Source organism: Rhinolophus sinicus, linkage group LG07 (genome assembly GCF_036562045.2).
Source record: "Rhinolophus sinicus isolate RSC01 linkage group LG07, ASM3656204v1, whole genome shotgun sequence".
Lineage (NCBI taxonomy): Eukaryota > Metazoa > Chordata > Mammalia > Chiroptera > Rhinolophidae > Rhinolophus > Rhinolophus sinicus.
In genome coordinates, this window is record NC_133757.1 from 27,361,023 (window position 1) to 27,379,193 (window position 18,171).

Here is an 18,171-nt window from a genome sequence, read left to right on the forward strand (position 1 = left end):
CAAGACAATATTTTGTCATTTTCACTTTTGTAATTGTTTGGGGGCTAATGGTTCAGATTCTAGGCATATACACTTATATATGTACACATATAAATACCAGCATAATGCACGTTTTCTACCTATATTTAGTCATGGCTGTATTTGTATTCTTTTTATTAATATTATGTAAAGAGTATGTCCATATTGTAAAGTCCTTAAGGGCAAAGTTTATATATTTTTCATAATTCTTAAATCCTGTGATGTTACCAGCTCCAATATTTTCTTGATAAAGTCTTTCAAAAATTCTTCTCTCCTGTTAATTGTTCTAAGAAGTTAGATCCTTATGTGCAGCAGCATATTGGCAATGGCAGAGATGAACACAATCCCCATTTACAAAAGCTAAGAGTACTCAGCTTCAGACTCTGGCCAAACACCAGACTAGACACTAAGTAGAGGCACAATAAGTCCCATGTAGAAGTGGTGAGTCCTGGTACAGGGTCTTGGAGAGAAGACACGCTGAACACAGGGTAGATTGGTTTGTCTTTAGGCAGCACGTGCCAATGTTGGGCTGGGAAGAGTACATGGGCTGAGTGTGTTTTCAGAGCTTCTGAGCTATTGTAAAAGATTCCTGTATGTACTTAAATTGCTCAGTATTACACTGTATGTTATATCTTTTTGTAAGTTTAAAGTGCAGTGACTAGACCCTGCAAAGGTCTGAATCTCATCTTTGGATCCAATGTCTCCCATTAGGTGAAAGCAGCCCTCTGGGCTTTGCAAGGTGGCACTTCTGTGGTTATTGCCAATGGAACCCACCCAAAGGTGTCGGGGCACGTCATCACAGACATTGTGGAGGGAAAGAAAGTTGGTACCTTCTTTTCTGAAGTAAAGCCTGCAGGTCAGTAGCTCTTCATGGAGTCCCTTGGTCTGTGGATGATAGCTGGTGATACCATGGCCTTGAAGGGACTGAAGGCTGAGCTCTCACTGTGGGAACAGGGATCACAAAATTGATGTGCTAATATTATGAAATGGGGTATTGTTTTGAACACTATTTGCAAAACTGGATTTTTCTTTGCTTTTGTAAAACTTAACTTGCCTAACTAGGCTTCCTATTCTTTCTAAAAGCACTAAGTTAAAGACAGAGAATATAAGCAACTATTGTCTCCAGAAACATTTGGTAGGCCCATGCTGGATGCCAGGTACTAATAAACACTAGAGATGCAAAGATGCGTAAGGTATGATGTGCGCTCTCAAGTGTTCACAAAGGTAGAATTGCATTGTAATCTACATTCAGAAATGCGGACACGTTAGAAAATAGAAGCCAAAGTGGAATTAAAAAGAACTCTAGAAGACATAAGTTACATTGTCTACCCCAGAAACAGACAAGTTTGTTGTGTTTATACCTGAGTTAATCTGGTATATTCTTTTGCTGTTTTATTGGTCAGAGTGATCTCTGTGCCGCAAACACACCAAGGCACCAAGTGTACAGCCTGGGCATGTGATGAGCGTGTGTACGTGCTGGGATAGTGACAGGGAACTAAGCTGACAATGATCTGATGCTTGCAAATGTTCCGGCAGGCCCGACTGTTGAGCAGCAGGCAGAAATGGCCCGATCAGGAGGAAGGATGCTGGCCACTTTGGAACCAGAGCAGGTAATAGCCCTTGCCCATAGTCTTGTTAGTTTTCAGAGTGAGTCGTGCTGTGGGGTTTAGTCCACAGTCAAGCCTGCCATCTCCCCCTTTGTTCCTTGTGTTCCCCAGAAGTATCCAAGTTACAAGTCTGATTCAGATTTGCTCTGCCTTTTTTCTTTTTCTAAATTTTATTTTCCTTTTTGTTTTTTGTAGGCTGAGGCCTAAGGTAGCTTTTCATTACTATGATGTTTTGATCAAAAATATGAAAATGGTGAGACCAGGGAGGCTCCCTAATCCTGCCACATACTGAGCATGGAAATTGAGGAAAATGGCTCATCCAGTCCATCCAGATCACCTAAGTGACCTATCAGGAGCCTGCTCTGTAGTCGTAGTCCTGCCCTGTCCACAACGAATCAGTCAGTCAAAGTAGAGACACGATGAGGCTGGAAATGCGGGGAGATCACGTGGGAGCTGGGGGCTGGCTTCCCAAGGATTGTCTTTAAGGGTAGATTTGAGAGTGATATACGTAGGTTTCTTCTGAGGAGTACTTTGGCCTGAGAAAGGAAAAGAGATTTTAAAATAACTCCAAGTAGAGAAAGGAGAACAAAGGAAGAGCTTAGCTTCTCTCTCTGTTAAATCACTTGTACTCCTTCATTAATTACCACATTTCCTAGTCTGGGTAGGTAAGGGTTGGGGTCTCCCCAAGCATCCAGGGCTGGGTTTTTCCCCCTTTTGACTGAATTCATTAAATAAGTCATTTATTATCAAATAAGACAAGCTAGATGTAAAAACTTACCTGGGAAATAAATTATGTACAGCTAGCAATACTAAATGTGTTGAGATGTGTGTGTCCTGCTGATTCAGAGTGCCGGGCCTGTCTCATGGATGAACTGTGTAATTCATCATGCCCCCTCCGCCATCGCTGGGCCATGGTTTGCTAATCGTAATAATCAGGAGTGGTGAAAGAGGAGGAGAGGTAAGAAGAAATAGGGGGAGATTAGCAGGGAAAGAGGAAGGAAAAAATGAGAGGAGCAATGGTGGGAAATGAATGATACGAAGTAAGATTTCCGTCATTGGTGACCTTGGATTTAGGAGTAAGTCCCGGCACAATCAGAAGAGTAGGTTTAAAGGAGTAGGTATGCATTCTTCTTGGATTAGCATGTTTGCTTATTTGTTTAATGTTTTACCTTTCTTCCCAGAGAGCAGAGATTATCCATCATCTGGCTGATCTGTTGACAGACCAACGTGATGAAATCCTGTCAGCCAACAAAAAAGACTTGGAGGAAGCAGAGGGTAAATACCCCCCACACACACATGGAGGGTTTTGTTTTGGTCCTTATTCGTTGTTTTACTAATAATTCTTACATCATAGTCTGCCTAAAGTCAACATTGTTATAGAAGAAATTGTATATTTTGCATCCTATTTATTGAGGGTTGGTGACTAGTGTTCGTTGGCCTGTTTCAAACTTACATACTATCTCCACCCCCTTGCCCAGTACAACCCCCCAAAGGGGCTGTTTCCATTCCTCACAGGTCAACAGCCATGGCTATTATGGCAATTTCAGGACAAAAAAGAAAAAGATTGCAGACCTCGCTATTTTAGACATTTATCTAACAGCAGCTCACATGTATTGAGGCCTGTCTGTGTTGCCAGGCATTGTGCTAAGCGCTTAACAGACAGGATCTCATTTTATCTTTACAACATAGCACCTGTGAGGAGCTACTACTTATTATCCCAGTTTTACAGAGGAGAAAACTGAAGCACAGAGAAGTTGTCACATGCCTCAAACCAGTGACAGATTCGGGATTCAAACCCAGAATGACTGTGCGTATGAAGTCGTTACAGAAGTAGTTTGTGCAGCCTGGATGAAGGATAGCTTATCTCCTAGTGACTTAACCAGTGTGTAGTCTGCCCACTTAGCAGCAGTGCCATCGAGAAGTGCCCTTGAGGTGCTAATGGTAGAGTGAGTGAGACGGCTGAACTCACTTTGCACACAACTGAATAGGTAGAGTCAAGCCCTGACTCTCTCTCCCTTTTGCTAATTCTCTGTCTTTTGTACCCTAAAATAATCGGTTGATTGTTAAGGGTTTTTAAATTTCCTTTTTTAAATAAATATGCCTTAAATTAAACATCCAAATTAGTGTTGTTCCCTTTAGAGAAACCTGCAAGGCATATGAACGTGTTTTCATTCCTTAAAACATGTTTGAGCCATTGCTTTGGAAATTCCTTTAGAGTTTACATCTGGTCTTTTGAATTTTTGCAGTATTGGAAATTCACAAAATAAATTTTCAGAAATGGAAGAAATCTTTGATGACATCTTATCCAGTTCTTTAATTTAAAAGAATTAAGACCTGCAGAGGTTAAAACTGTTGTTCAAGGTCACACAACTAGTTGTTGGCAGAACTCTGACTTCTGATCCCAGTTATGTCTCTGGAAATTCACAAGGACACACAATGGCTTAAGAACAAGGTCCTGGGTATATATAAGTATGGTAATCCCCTTTGACTCAGTAAGCCCATTTCAGGACATTTAGCCTAAGAAAATGTTTCAAGAGGAGAAAACAGCTCTATATGTAAAGATTTTTGGATACAACCTGTTATTATGTATTATGTTGTTATGTTATTATGTCTAATAACATAAGTGTGGTTAAGTGCATTAACCTATGTTAACTCAAATATTTACTAGTAATTAAAATAGTTTTTGCAACATGGAAATGTGCATTCATTGTAAGGTGGAAAATGATTGTAACATTTAGCATGCACTATAATTAAAACTTGATTTTTAGCCCATGGGGAAAAGCAAAGACATATTAATTGATATAATTTGGTTAGTAGGATGATGGTTTAAGTTTTTCCTTAATATAAGGTTGGTTTCTCCACTCCAAAGTAGAAATCTTTTTGTTATCTTGGTGGTGTGACTATAAAAAAGAAAGAGAAAATTTTCATAATCTCATCTCAACATTAACCGTAGTAATGATTCGTGATGTGTATTCCATATGGTTATCCTGAGTATATATACATACATGTGTATGAATATGTGTGTGTGTAGAGAATCACACCCTATATCTGTTGTATTTAAGTTTAAAGAAAACTTTATATATGAACTTTGCCATCATTTAAGTTTTTATTTCAAAAGAAACCATCTTCATTGCTTCTGATTTTAAAAATAACACATTGATTATAAAAGATTAAAATAAGGCAGAAAGATAGACAGCGATCATTACTGTTTTTGATGCCTTGCAGATGTTTATACATGTAATGCTTAATAAACAGGATCCTATCATACATGCTGTTCTCTAGTTTTCCTTTTTCACAGACTATATCCTGGACAGCTTTCCATATCAGTAAATATAGGCACAGTATTTATTATAACTGGATTGTAGCCCATTGTCTGAATTTATAGGTAGAATCCAGTGTCCCACTATTATAAAAACGCTATGATAAGTATCCTCATTACATGCACGTTTGCTCATGCAGATGATAAATTTATGGAACTGAACTTGCTCGCATACAGAGTATGCTTTTACATACCTTTGTTTGATGGTGCATACCATCAAACTGTGCCCCTCAGAAAAGCTGTATAAATGGCATGTCATTATCTTCCTCAGGAGCCCACTAAGTTCCGTGTCTGCTCCTAACACAGTGCCACTTGTTCAGTAAAACAGTTACAGCCTGCCCGGATCTACTGCTTTATCATGTATTCTTCACACCTCTTCAGGGAGACTTGCAGCTCCTTTGCTGAAACGTTTGAGCCTCTCCACATCTAAATTGAACAGCCTGGCCATCGGTCTGCGGCAGATTGCAGCCTCCTCACAGGACAGTGTGGGCCGCGTTTTACGCCGGACCCGAGTTGCAAAAGACTTGGAACTAGAACAAGTGACTGTCCCAATTGGAGTTCTACTGGTCATCTTTGAATCTCGCCCTGACTGTCTACCCCAGGTATGTGACTAATGCCAAGATCAATTCCCCAAAGATTCTTTTACTTTCTTTTTTTATTTTTTTTTTATTTTTTATTTTTTTTAGATTTTTATTGGGGAAGGGGAACAGGACTTTATTGGGGCACAGTGTGTACTTCCAGGACTTTTCCAAGTCAAGTTGTTGCCCTTTCAGTCTTAGTTGTGGAGGGCGCAGCTCAGCTCCAGGTCCAGATGCTGTTGTTAGTTGCAGGGGGCACAGCCCACCATCCCTTGCGGGGGTCGAACCAGCAACCTTATGGTTGAGAGGATGCGCTCCAACCAACTGAGCCATCCGGGAGCTCAGCGGCAAATCAGATCAAGGTGCTGTGTTCAATCTTAGTTGCAGGGGGCGCTGCCCACCGTACCTTGCGGGAGTCAAGATGTCGAACTGGCAACCTTGTGGTTGAGAGCCTGTGCTCCAACCAACTGAGCCATCTGTCATTGGCCCATGTGGGAATTGAACCAGCAGCCTTCGGCATTAGGAGCACGGAGCTCCAACCGCCTGAACCACCAGACCAGCCCTAGGTTCTTTTTTTAATCTTTTATTTCCCCCAAAGATAATTTTTGAGACTTTATTCTTAGATTGTTCTTAAGGTAATTTGTTATTGATTCATTCAGTAATTCTAAAGTAAGTATTCATGTGTCCATTTTATAGTTGAAGAAACTGAAGCTTACAGATGTTAATATTCCTGTCATACTTACAAGGGCGGATCTGGGTCTTGGACCTAGATGACTCTCCCATACCGTGGTACCAGAGCACGTGTCCAAATGTCTTAGCTCACGGGGACACTTTGTTCCCTGACCACAGAGACCTGCTAGCCTCCTGCATCTCATAGCTGGTTGTGCCCATGTGAAAAAGACCTCTTTATTATCAGTGTTACCTATGGTTTCCTGTAAGTACATCTCTTAGGAAAAGAACGTCTAGTAATTAGTGGAAACTAGAGTACAATCCTCTAAGGAATCTGACATCTCACAGGCTGATGTTGAGAAACTATGTGTTAAAGGTGTTGCCAAGCAGCCATACTCTGAAATGCAAGGTGGCATTAGAGGGTGGCCTCACTTGTTGCCCTAAACTTTCTCCCAGAAATCTGCGACCGTTTCCCCACTGGACTATCCAGTAGGATGATACCAGCTCTTTCTTTGCACTAGCCACAAAGTCGCAAAGAGAATTCTATTTAAAAAACAAAAAAACAGCACCTCTTTACTATAGGGCATTAAGTGACCATGGGAGTCCAGAATGCTCCATAGAGGATACTGCTTGGCATAACCTAAAACCAGCTTGTTCACCAAGGGACTCCTATAGCACCTGACCCCTTCTGACCTATCTCAGAAATGCTCCACAGAGAGCTGCAGAACTCCCCTCTGCTGGTAAAAATGGGTCCTGTAGGCTGTCTCCATGAAGTTTCTCTCCTACCTTTTATCCATTTAGCTGACACTTGACAAGGAGAAAGGTTTCCTCTTTAGCCAACTACCGCTAAAATGCCTCACCCGGGATCTTAACCTTGGATGGCGTCACAGAATCCTTGAATCCTAAAAGTTGTATGCAGAATTCAGTGTGTTTGTGCATTTATCTGGAGCAAGTTTACATTATTTTAATAAGGGACTCATGAACAACAAAAATGAACAAAAAAGGGCCAGCCCGGTGGCTCAGGCGGTTAGAGCTCCATGCTCCTAACTCCGAAGGCTGCCGGTTCGATTCCCACATGGGCCAGTGGGCTCTCAACCATAAGGCTGCCGGTTCAACTCCTCGAGTCCCGCAAGGGATGGTGGGCTCCGCAAGGGATGGTGGGCTCCACCCCCTGCAACTAAGATTGAACACAGCACCTTGAGCTGAGCTGCCGCTGAGCTCCCGGATGGCTCAGTTGGTTGGAGTGCGTCCTCTCAACCACAAGGTTGCCGGTTTGACTCCCGCAAGGGATGGTGGGCTGTGCCCCCTGCAACTAACAACGGCAACTGGACCTGGAGCTGAGCTGCACCCTCCACAACTAAGACTGAAAGGACAACAACTTGAAGCTGAACAGCACCCTCCACAACTAAGATTGAAAGGACAACAACTTGACTTGGAAAAAAGGCCTGGAAGTACACACTGTTCCCCAATAAAGTCCTGTTCCCCTTCCCCAGTAAAATCTTAAAAAAAAAAAAAAAGAAATGAACAAAAAAGGATTAAGAGCCACTAGTCTGGAGATTAACATATTCAGGCAAGGTTTTTTAGTAAAGTTTCTTTCACTGCGTTACAAAAACAGGAAGATTTTCATTCACCCGAGAGCATTCAGAAGTTAAGCTTCAGCCTTGGATGATCAGGTCAGTGTCATTAGCCCTTTGCTCTAAGAGGCTGACTAATCCTATTAGCGGGTGACTGCTGAATGGCCCACTTTTCCTCCTTGCACAGTTGTGCTCCTTTCCCAGCAGTCCCTGCCACAGCTGTGCAGGGGCTGGCGGGAGCTCTAGTCTTCTCCAGGTTCCCAGCACCAGGCATTTAAAGCTCTCAGAACAATTAGCTAGAGACATCTCCCAGCCTCAGCCCAAGTCAGGAGGCAGCTGAGCACCCTGTCCTCCACTGTGGCCAAAGTGGGGAGGGGGGTGTCACGTAACCCTAGCCATTTAACTCAGGTTATTTTGCTAATGATGCAAAGGAAGCCATATAGTTTAGTTCCTAAGATCCAGGTGGTTTGGCTCTGGAGTCAAGGCTCCTAGCCTGCCACTTAAAAGCTATGTGACCTAGCGGAGTCACCAAACTCTCTGGGGTTCAGTGTCCGTATCTGTAAAGCAGGGGATAAAACAGGTACTTAGTTCACTAGAATGTTTTGAAGATGAAACAGGATAGGCCTTATAAAGTAATTAACACACTGTGTGGCACAGAAAAAGTGCTCAGTGAGTGCTAACGTTACTATTACATTATTGCTTTTTCCATTTGGTTCACTGCTCTCCTCTTTAATCTGCAGGTGGCAGCCTTGGCTATTGCAAGTGGTAATGGATTGTTACTCAAAGGAGGGAAGGAGGCTGCACATAGCAACCGGATTCTTCACCTCCTCACCCAGGAGGCCCTCTCCATCCATGGAGTCAAGGAGGCTGTACAGTTGGTAGGTCCCTGGGAATGAGCCAAGTCAAGCCCAGAGGGGCCAGGTCAGGTCTTTGGATATTTGAAGCAAAGCTTAGGCCATGTAAAGCGAAGCCACTTCTGTGGGCAACCTTGATTCTATGGGGAGCAAGTCCTATATGCCTGGACATTGGACTTAGGAAGACCACTTTCATACAGTGTGTCTTGGCACTGTTGATTTACAGGAATGCCTGTTACCTTTCATTCTTTAGGTCCCAGGGCAGCAGGAATACCAGGCCTAGAGTGTGAGGCCTGCGTTCTGCTCACTGGCAGAATGATTTAGGCCATGTAAGATGAGAAAAATGTTATGCAAGTTTGTCATAAACCATTATACACCATGTAAGTATGAGGCTGTGCTGTTGTTACTATTATGGTCATTATTTTAACCATTGTCTCACACTCAACTGTCAAATGGAGTTTCTGAACTAGGTAGTAAGAGCTACAATTTATTCAGCACCTACTATGGGCAAGGCACTGTTCACCCATTATACCACTTAGTCCTCACAACAACTCTATGAGAAAAATACCATCAATTATTAGGCCCATTTTATAGATGGGAAAAAAGTAGGCTGAGAGGTTAAGTAACTCACCCCGAATCACATAGTCTATATAGTAGTTTATATTTGGACCTAGGCTGACTCCAGATCTTCTCTCTTTTTATTGAGGCCAACTCATTCTAACATTTGAGGATTCTGTTGGCTGCTAAGAGTGTGTCTGCAAACCTGCTGCATTTCATGCTCACTGACAAGAATCTGGGTTTTTCTTATGGAAACATACTGGGTGGAAAAAACACAGATTTTAGGGATTCAAATCCCAGCTCTACCACATCCTAGCTTAATTCAACAGGTTTCCTCCCTCCCCTTCTTCTATTGATGTATAACGTACATACAGTAAGTATATAAATCTTATATGAACAAGTATGATTTTGTCCATATGTGTACACACACACACACACACACACACACACACACACACAAATAACCACCAGCTAGATCAAGATACAGAACATTTCCAACACCCTGAAGGCTCCCATATGTCCTTCCCAATCAGTATGCCCCATCCCCACCACCAGGTAACCACTTGTTTTACTTTGTTCACATTCAGTTTCCTTGGCCTATTCTTAAACTTCATGTAAATGGAATCATAAAACACACTCTTTTATGTTGTATTTCTTTTGTTCATTGTTATGTCCATGAGATTCATGCACATTGTTGCTTCTAGCAGTAGTTTTCTTTTACGTCACTGTGTGGTATTCCATTTATATGTAGCTACTACTACAGTTTATCCTTTCTTCTATTGATGAACATTTGAGTTGTGTCCAGTTTGGAGCTATGCAAATTAAAGTTGCTGTGAACATTTTTGTACACGTGTATTGATACTTCTATTACAAGTAACATGAATATATAGGGGAAAATTAAAAATGAAGAAGACAAAAAGATGCCCATATCTGTGTCCTGACACAAGCACTTTAGTCAGTCTGGTCAGCATCCCAGGGTTGAGGGTGTCAGCAGAAATCGTGAAGAACCATGACTCCCTAGCAAGACCCAACGTGTCATTAAGGCCATGGCTGGAGGACCACCAGAGCAGCCACTTCTTGTGGTCCTCGTCACCTGGCATGATCGGTGCCTCCTCTAACATCCAGGGATAGCACTTTGTACCTCTTCTGACACGTTAAAACTTACCTGCCCTGCGTATGGATAATTGTGTCTTAGTCCTATCTTCCCAACTAGACTGAGCTCTTTGAGGGCAGGGACCAGATCCTGCATGTTTGTCATGCAGAGCTCAGTGCTGAACGTGCAGTGTTTGGTAAGCATTTGCTGGACGATGTCAGTTCCCGTGATCAGGGACTTGATCTTGTTTTGGAACAAGTTTTCATAGTGCCTGATTTCGTTCTCAGGAGGTGCAGACATTCACCTGTAAAAGGGATGTTGCTGTTGCTGTTTCGTGAGGTTAGAGGTCCTCTTTATCTTTTGACTCCCTCCTCTTCAGGTGAATACCAGAGAAGAAGTGGAAGATCTTTGCCGCCTAGACAAATTGATAGATTTGATCATTCCACGCGGCTCTTCCCAGCTTGTCAGAGACATTCAGAAAGCCGCTAAGGGGATCCCAGTGATGGGGCACAGCGAAGGGATCTGCCACATGTACGTGGATGCAGAGGCCAGCGTCGATAAAGCCACCAGACTAGGTAAGCTGGACGAGGTCCCCTGTTTTACAGGCAAACATATTTGTCAGATTCTCTGTGGCTCTGGATCATGTCAATAGAAACAATTCTTTGTCCTCCTTTCAGTCAGAGACTCTAAATGTGAATATCCAGCTGCCTGTAACGCTCTGGAGACTCTGTTAATCCACCGCGATCTGCTGAGAACACCACTGTTTGACCAGATCATTGATATGTTGAGAGTGGAACAGGTAAGACAAGTCCACAGGACTCATACATCACTTCCTGCCTTCCATGTAGAGATTTAGAAGCCTGTGGGATTAGACCAGGAGCAGCTGCCATACCATTTAAGGCAATCCAAGAAGCAATATTTTTGAGCATCTGCTATGTACAAACTTCAGTGCTAAGTACACAGAGATGACTAAGACATGCCCCCTGCCTTCTGACAGTGTAGTAGATGGAAGAAACCCACACATAAATAGCTGCATTACAAATTGGAATGTGTTAAGTACTAACAGAGTTCAAAGATAAGACAGATCACATGACAGCCCACTGAATGGACTATTTCTGGCAGCCTTTATTCAGGCAGCATAGTTTAAACTTTATGTTTCTGAATACACATTCCTGTTTGGATTTGATTTGAAAAGACTGTGTAGAAATGTTCTCAAACCAAAAATTTATGGCATGTACCCCTCCACAAATGTCTTCAATTCCCAATATTAAGTACTTAATACAGTAATATTTGGGAGTCAACAAATTGTACCCATAATGTCCTCTTTTTCTGAGATTATTTTCTTAGCATTAAGATTATAAACAACCAACGCCAGTAAGTTTCCAACATACGTGTATGTTCAATTGTAAATTCCTAATTGGAAGAAAATATATTGCTCTCCAGACAAAAGTGGACTATTCAATGTTCTGTCAGGACACAGTTTAGGAAGAAAATATATTGCTCTCCAGACAAAAGTGGACTATTAAATGTTCTGTTAGGACACAGTTTAAGCTTTACTATCTGATGTCGTCACACCCTCACAGAATCATATAAGCTAGCACAGCCGTAGAACAAGTGACTGCCGGCCTTGTTTGCTTTGGCCTGGGCATGTGTCTTCCCTTCCGTCCTTTTGCAGGAAAGGAAGGTTCCAATCAGCTTATAAATGTGACGTGGTCCCAGTGAGAACCTGAAGGGGTTGTTTTGGAAATGAAAATGCACCCCACAAATTAAAAGAGAGTTAGATCACATAGTCACTTGTGTTCCTTTACACTTGTGGTCTGTTTGATTGGGTACCTCTGGCAAGCACCACACTGGACTGGACTGGACACGAGGAAAGTTCTCCATTCGCCAGGAGTAAAACCCCCCTCCTGATTCAGACAGACCCACTCTGTCCTCAGTCATCCCCAGGTTGCCTTGAAATTCCCCAAATCAAAATGAGTCAATATGTGTACTTCGTGCAGCACCTTTGTACTGTAGGAAGTCAATCAGCAGGGTGACTTGCACAGAGGTGGGGCTCAGGGATGGGGTTCCAGTACCTGAGGGACATAGTTGGACGCCAGGCCTGGAGGAAGTGGGGTCCCAAAGAATCAAGTGGAGTCACAAAGAATCAAGGCACAAACGCTGCCTGAAGTGGTCTCTGAGAACAGGGCCTAAGTGGGATCAGACTTGTGACTGGGACCCTCAGTGACCAGGCTCAGGTTCCATAAATTCTTCTGACTAGGAGCAGAATTAGCCTCAGAGGCTAGAGCTGAGCTGAACCTAGGACTAGAGGACAAAGTTGGAACTGTAACAAGTAACCACCATTTGAAGTGGTTACCCGCCGGGTACTATTTTCCTCTGAAGCACGCATAGGACTTCTCCAGGGTGAAGGGAACAGAAGTGTGTACATGGCATCTCCCTTTGCATGAGTCCAGTGCCTGGGTTCTATCTGCAGGCAGTGGGGTTTTTATAGTCAAGTGTTTGTGTTAGTAAAATGCCAGCAGTCAGGGGCTTATGTTGATAGCCTGATAAATGCCTTGCACATTCTTAACATTCAGAGGCCTCCTGCTGAAATCTCTGCTCCAGCTTTACTGAGGGCCCATTGCTGGCAGGTGGCCAGTCAGCATGTTCAGAAGCAGAGCGTCCCATCCTGGAGGGCGGGCGGCTGCCTCTGAAAGCAAGGCAGGGACTAGGTCAGGTGTCCAGGTCCCAGGCGCTGCAGGCTCCTCATCTTCAGGTCCATACCGCTGTTTGGTCCTGGAGGAGGAAGTGTGAGCACGCTTACCTGTGTTTATGGTGTTGCTCCTGGACTGCCTCTTTTCCAGGTGAAAATTCACGCAGGCCCCAGGTTCGCCTCCTATCTGACCTTCAGCCCCTCTGAAGTGAAGTCCCTCCGAACTGAGTATGGCGACCTGGAATTGTGCATTGAAGTGGTGGACAGTGTCCAGGAGGCCATCGACCACATTCACAAGTATGGCAGCTCCCATACAGATGTCATCGTCACAGAGAATGGTCAGTGTGCAAATGCTTCAGGCGTGTGGTGTTCGCGTTTTCTGCCTTCATTTCTGAGTGGTTCCTCTCCTCTCAGCCCCTCCTCGTCTGCAGGAAAACAATCTGAGCAGACTAATGGTAACGCCTCATGTCACCTTTGCTTGTTAGCTGTGCTTTCACGTCTATTACCTCATTATATTGGCACAGTGGCCCCGTGAGTGGAGGTGGGGGAGAGACAATGAGCCACAGAGAGATGGCGCTCTCTGTGTTAGAGGTGTTCATTTACTCCATACAGCAATCTTTCCAGGTTGTGGGAAGAAACCCATTTTAGAGCTGAGGAAAGCAAGGCTCAGGAGGTTAAGGGCAGAACCAACTCTCCAGAGTCATTCATTCATTCATTCCAAAGAAAGTCAGGATGGCCCCCTCAAGGAATTACAGTCAGTTTATGAGGGGATCAGAACACAACCAATAGCAACAGCTAACATTCACGGAGCATCCCATGTGCTGGGCTCTGCAATAGTGCTCTGTGGCTATCAATCCACTTTGTCCTCTCCACAGCCCTGTGGGCTGGGTAATGTTGTCACTCTCATTTGACTCGGGTGCAGAGAGGTTCGGAAACCTGCCCAGGCCACCCAGCCAGTGGGTGTAAGTTGGAGCTCAGACTTAGGCATCCTGGCTCCGTGGCTTATAAATAGATAGTATAGACAGGCCGTTGTAGCGCCAAGGGTATATCTGCAAGGGGTGGTCTGGATTCCAACCCAGTCTTTGCCAGACCACTGCTCCTTCCACAGCAGCGACTGATGAAGCTGGTTTGCCTCCTTCCTCTTTAGATTTCTCACAAATCTTCGTATGTGGGGAATCTTTAATATGTGGGGAAGCTCCTCAGTGGCCTAGACCCTGCCCCAGTCAGTCACTGGTGAGTGGCTGGAAGCAGGGGTGTTCTCTGTGGGTCATCCTAACTCAGTTTCCTCTCTGTGCTGCAGAGCAAACAGCCGAGTTCTTCCTCCAGCACGTAGATAGTGCCTGTGTGTTCTGGAACGCCAGTACTCGCTTCTCTGATGGTTACCGCTTCGGACTGGGTAAGAAGGACTCAGGTCCTGGGAGGTAGAAGTCCCTTGTGAATCACTGTGTGGTCCAAGGAGCATGGTGAGGGTAGAGGAGACAACTCTCCTTTATGGTCACATGCTTGATCAAGATGATAGAGACAGAATTGTGGGAGGGTGGGTTTATGAGAGAGAAGAATGATACTTATTATATAAGACCCGGTATTATATTATATTATATTATATTATATTATATTATATTATATTATACCCGGTCTTATATAATATAAGACTAGGTCTTATATTAAAATAAGACTGGGTCTTATATTAATTTTTACTCCAAAAGACGCATTAGAGCTGATGGTCCGGCTAGGTCTTATTTTCGGTGGAAACACAGTAGCTACCATGAGCTGGTAGAAGTCCTGTGCTCTGTGCATTTCAGATGTTACAAAGGGTACTACTCTTCTTTTTTCGTAGATGGGGAAACTGAGATTGAGAGAAGCGAAGTAACTTGCCCAAAGTCATGCAACTGGCATGCAGACCCAAATTTGTGCAAGTCCAAAGCCAGGGTTGCGCCCATCACTGTTTGGGCAGACCACATGTCTCCATACCCAGGCTGTGACAGGTGTTCATGCCAACGTCCCTGAGAGCACTGCCATTGCAGACATTTCTGTAGACACAGAGCCAGATTGCCTCAGAGCTAGGAATTCCCCATGAAGATAGGACGAAAGAAGGTGTTAGGACCTATGCTGGGGTTAAATGTCAGCATCAGAAACAAACAGGTAGACCCAGAGGTGCAAGGTTTACTTCTAAAGCAGACTGAAATAAAAAGCTTCAGAAAAACACCACTCTTCCCCCTCCATCATTAATAACAAAATCTCCATGCCCAAGAGCATAGGGATTTTTCAGACCATCTTCTCTGGTTTTTAGGATTACCATTCTATAAAGCTCCAATAAAGCATTTATGACACATCCAAGAAGTATTTCAACCCCTTGAAACATTTTAATCCCTCTGAACTTTTGAATAAGTAATCTGCCTAGAGAAATAGTTCTCACTGAGTTGTTAAAGATTATTGAAAGGAATTTTAACTCAGTTATTTTTAGTCATTAGACACTTTATTTTTAGTTCCCTGTTTGTATTATGTTGGGGGTTTGATTTAATTATCACGTCACTTGCACTGATCTTTGTGTTCCACGTTCTCGAAGAATAAATAGCAGCATACGTTTAAGGGCTGAGGTGCCCAGCATTGAAGTGAAAGTCCAAGATGGGGGGAGGAGAACAAAAGCGATTCCATTGTCTTTCCATCCTCCTCTCAGAGCAGCTCAAACTCTGAGTTAAATTCCTGTGAAAGGCATGAATAGTGACGATTAATACTTACTGAGCATTTACTCTATTCCCAGCACTGTGTTACGTGCATCATATGCAGTATCTCACTTAGTTCTACATAATGGATTCTATTGTTTTCCTTATTTTTTTTCAATGAAATACTGAAGCATGAGAGATGGTTAGCCAACGTGTCCAAAGTCACGTGGTCTCTCTGTTATTAAACCAAGATGTGAATCTGCTCATCACTCTACTTGCCCTTGCCAACCACTGCCCCCAACTCATCCCCACTCAGGTCTTTTCCTTGCTCTTCTCTCTGCCTGCAGTGTCTTTCTACCCACCCCTCCCCTAGCCAGCTCCTCCTTGGTCAGGTGTCAGTGGAACGGCACCTCCTCAGAGAGATGCTCCCTGACCACCCTACAGTGTGGTAGCCACCCTCCCCACACACTCTGTCACAGCACCTTCATCCTTTCATGTGCAGTCATTCACCACATGAAATTATTGCTGAACTGTTCCTTGGCTGCCTTGTCCACAAGAGTAAAAGCTCCATGAAAACAGGATCTATATCGATTATTCACCACTTTATCCCCTGGGCCTGATACATAACACGTGCTCAGTAAAACTGTGATGAACGAGGGACCCCTGCCTCCACTGTATATGGTGGAGAACACCGAGGCAGACCCAGGAAAACCCCTGATGTCCCTGCGCTTGAGCCTGAAGCAAGATGGATGGGAAATGAATAGTACTCTTTCAGCTGTTCAGTAGCTGTCTAATGAGTGCCTATGTGCTAAGAATTCTGGGGCACATCTCAAAAAGAGATGTGCTAAGAATTGTACACCTCAAAAAATGCCCAAATGTCAAATTATGGTACACAGTCCAGACACTGAACAGGTATCAGAGCACTTCTAGCATTGTCAGAATACACTGGGGATAAAGTACAAAAGGGAGGCCCACGCATTGTGCTTCATTAGAAGAAGGGGGCTTATCATGATTTATGGCGACTAGCGGACACATTTATGGGGACAGTGCAACTGAAGCTGGCCTGGGGAGGATGGGTCAGGAGTCGGCAGGGAGAAAGGGCACCAAATGAAGAGAATGAGGAGATATGGGGCTGGTGGGCGGTCAGAAAGCAAAGGCCAGGAAAAGCCACATCCTCATCCATGCTTTTTCACAGGAGCTGAAGTGGGAATCAGTACATCACGAATCCATGCCCGGGGACCAGTAGGACTCGAGGGACTACTTACTACTAAGTGGCTGCTGCGAGGGCAGGACCACGTGGTCTCAGATTTCTCCGAGCATGGAAGTTTAAAATACCTTCACGAGAACCTCCCTGTTCCTCAGAGAAACACCAACTGAAAGCATGCAGAGAAGAGCTGGACTATTCTAGAGATCTTCAGTTAAACTTGGCTTAACAATCTCGGGATGAGCCAAGTCTGGTTTCCCACTTCCGGGAAGGGTCTGCCTGGTGGAAAGTATACCTACATGCTTCTGGGTTCAGATTGGCAACATTAGTCATGGCTAATGACTTGCATTCCAGCTCACCCTTTTTTCTTTTTTTAATATAGAAAATAATTGCTAATGATAGGAACTTTGCTTACTTGCTACAGGTAGGGACTTTGCACGGTCCTGTTCCCTTCACCTATAGAAACAGAAAGGTGCGGTTTCCCCACATACCAGGCAATGGAAAAAGGGCCCCTTCTGACCTTTTTATCACCTCAATGAGGTAAAGTCTCCCTTGGCATTTGGTTGGTACTAGAACCAGCCATACCTAACAAGTCTTTCCACAGTTCCTTTCACACTCGTAGTCATCTTTGAAAAGGAAAGATTTGGAATTTAGAAGAGGGACAGCTCTTTTAGCATTCTCATCAGAAACAATCACAGAAATGGACTGAATCATTTCCGCTGGTAAGATCAACCTTTTATATTTATTTGTGGAGCAAATATAAGCATTCCAGATGCTTGCAGCCTCTCTGGATCCAGGAGATTTGGCATTACCCGTGATGTAGCTGGAACCTGAAACTGCAGACAGGAGGTGCGAGTTTCAGGATGAAGTATCTACAGCAATTACGCTTGAAATTTTTATACGAATTATTTTGTCATCCTGTCCTTCCAAAACAAAATTAGAGGATTATTTTAATACTTTGGATTCTTTTCCCCCTTTTTAAAAAATAAAATTCGTATGAAAAGCCTGTGTTCAGGATTCAAGTTTTCTCCCCCATTGGCCGTTACCCCCTTTTTCCTTTTCCCTCCCTTGTGACCCTCCCAGCCCCACTTTTACACATTGTGCCTTCTCTAGAAGCTGGTTGGGAGACAGCCTGGCCCTCCACCTTGGCAGTGTCGGTGGGAGCAGCACAGGCAGATCCCCGGGGAAGGACTCGGACTGGGAGGGAGGAGAGGAAATACAGAGATGAGGCTCCAGAGTTGAGGACTGAAAGCAGAGTGATGGTCTGAAGTCAGGGGTGTGATTGCCATGAGCATGCCATGTTCCGGTCCTCACAGTCCCCATACAGCAGCGTCCTTCGTTC

At 43.9% G+C, this 18,171-nt stretch overlaps 1 protein-coding gene across 5 annotated transcripts in view; it reads left to right on the plus strand.

Moving 5' to 3' along the window:
• The window catches only part of ALDH18A1 (aldehyde dehydrogenase 18 family member A1), a 38,529-nt gene extending 20,692 nt beyond the window's left edge, over nucleotides 1–17,837 (plus strand). For 3 of the 5 annotated variants that reach the window (XM_074339311.1, XM_074339309.1, XM_074339310.1), the window contains exons 9-18: nucleotides 730–874; nucleotides 1,555–1,628; nucleotides 2,807–2,900; nucleotides 5,326–5,546; nucleotides 8,506–8,643; nucleotides 10,650–10,845; nucleotides 10,948–11,069; nucleotides 13,114–13,417; nucleotides 14,263–14,358; nucleotides 16,821–17,837. In XM_074339311.1, coding sequence (XP_074195412.1) covers nucleotides 730–874; nucleotides 1,555–1,628; nucleotides 2,807–2,900; nucleotides 5,326–5,546; nucleotides 8,506–8,643; nucleotides 10,650–10,845; nucleotides 10,948–11,069; nucleotides 13,114–13,417; nucleotides 14,263–14,358; nucleotides 16,821–17,002 — 1,572 coding nt within the window. In that variant the 3' untranslated portion in view covers nucleotides 17,003–17,837. The remainder of the gene's footprint in view (nucleotides 1–729; nucleotides 875–1,554; nucleotides 1,629–2,806; nucleotides 2,901–5,325; nucleotides 5,547–8,505; nucleotides 8,644–10,649; nucleotides 10,846–10,947; nucleotides 11,070–13,113; nucleotides 13,418–14,262; nucleotides 14,359–16,820) is intronic. The other 2 variants (XM_019724759.2, XM_019724758.2) reach the window with 1 other exon arrangement.
• Nucleotides 17,838–18,171: the final 334 nt, after the last annotated feature.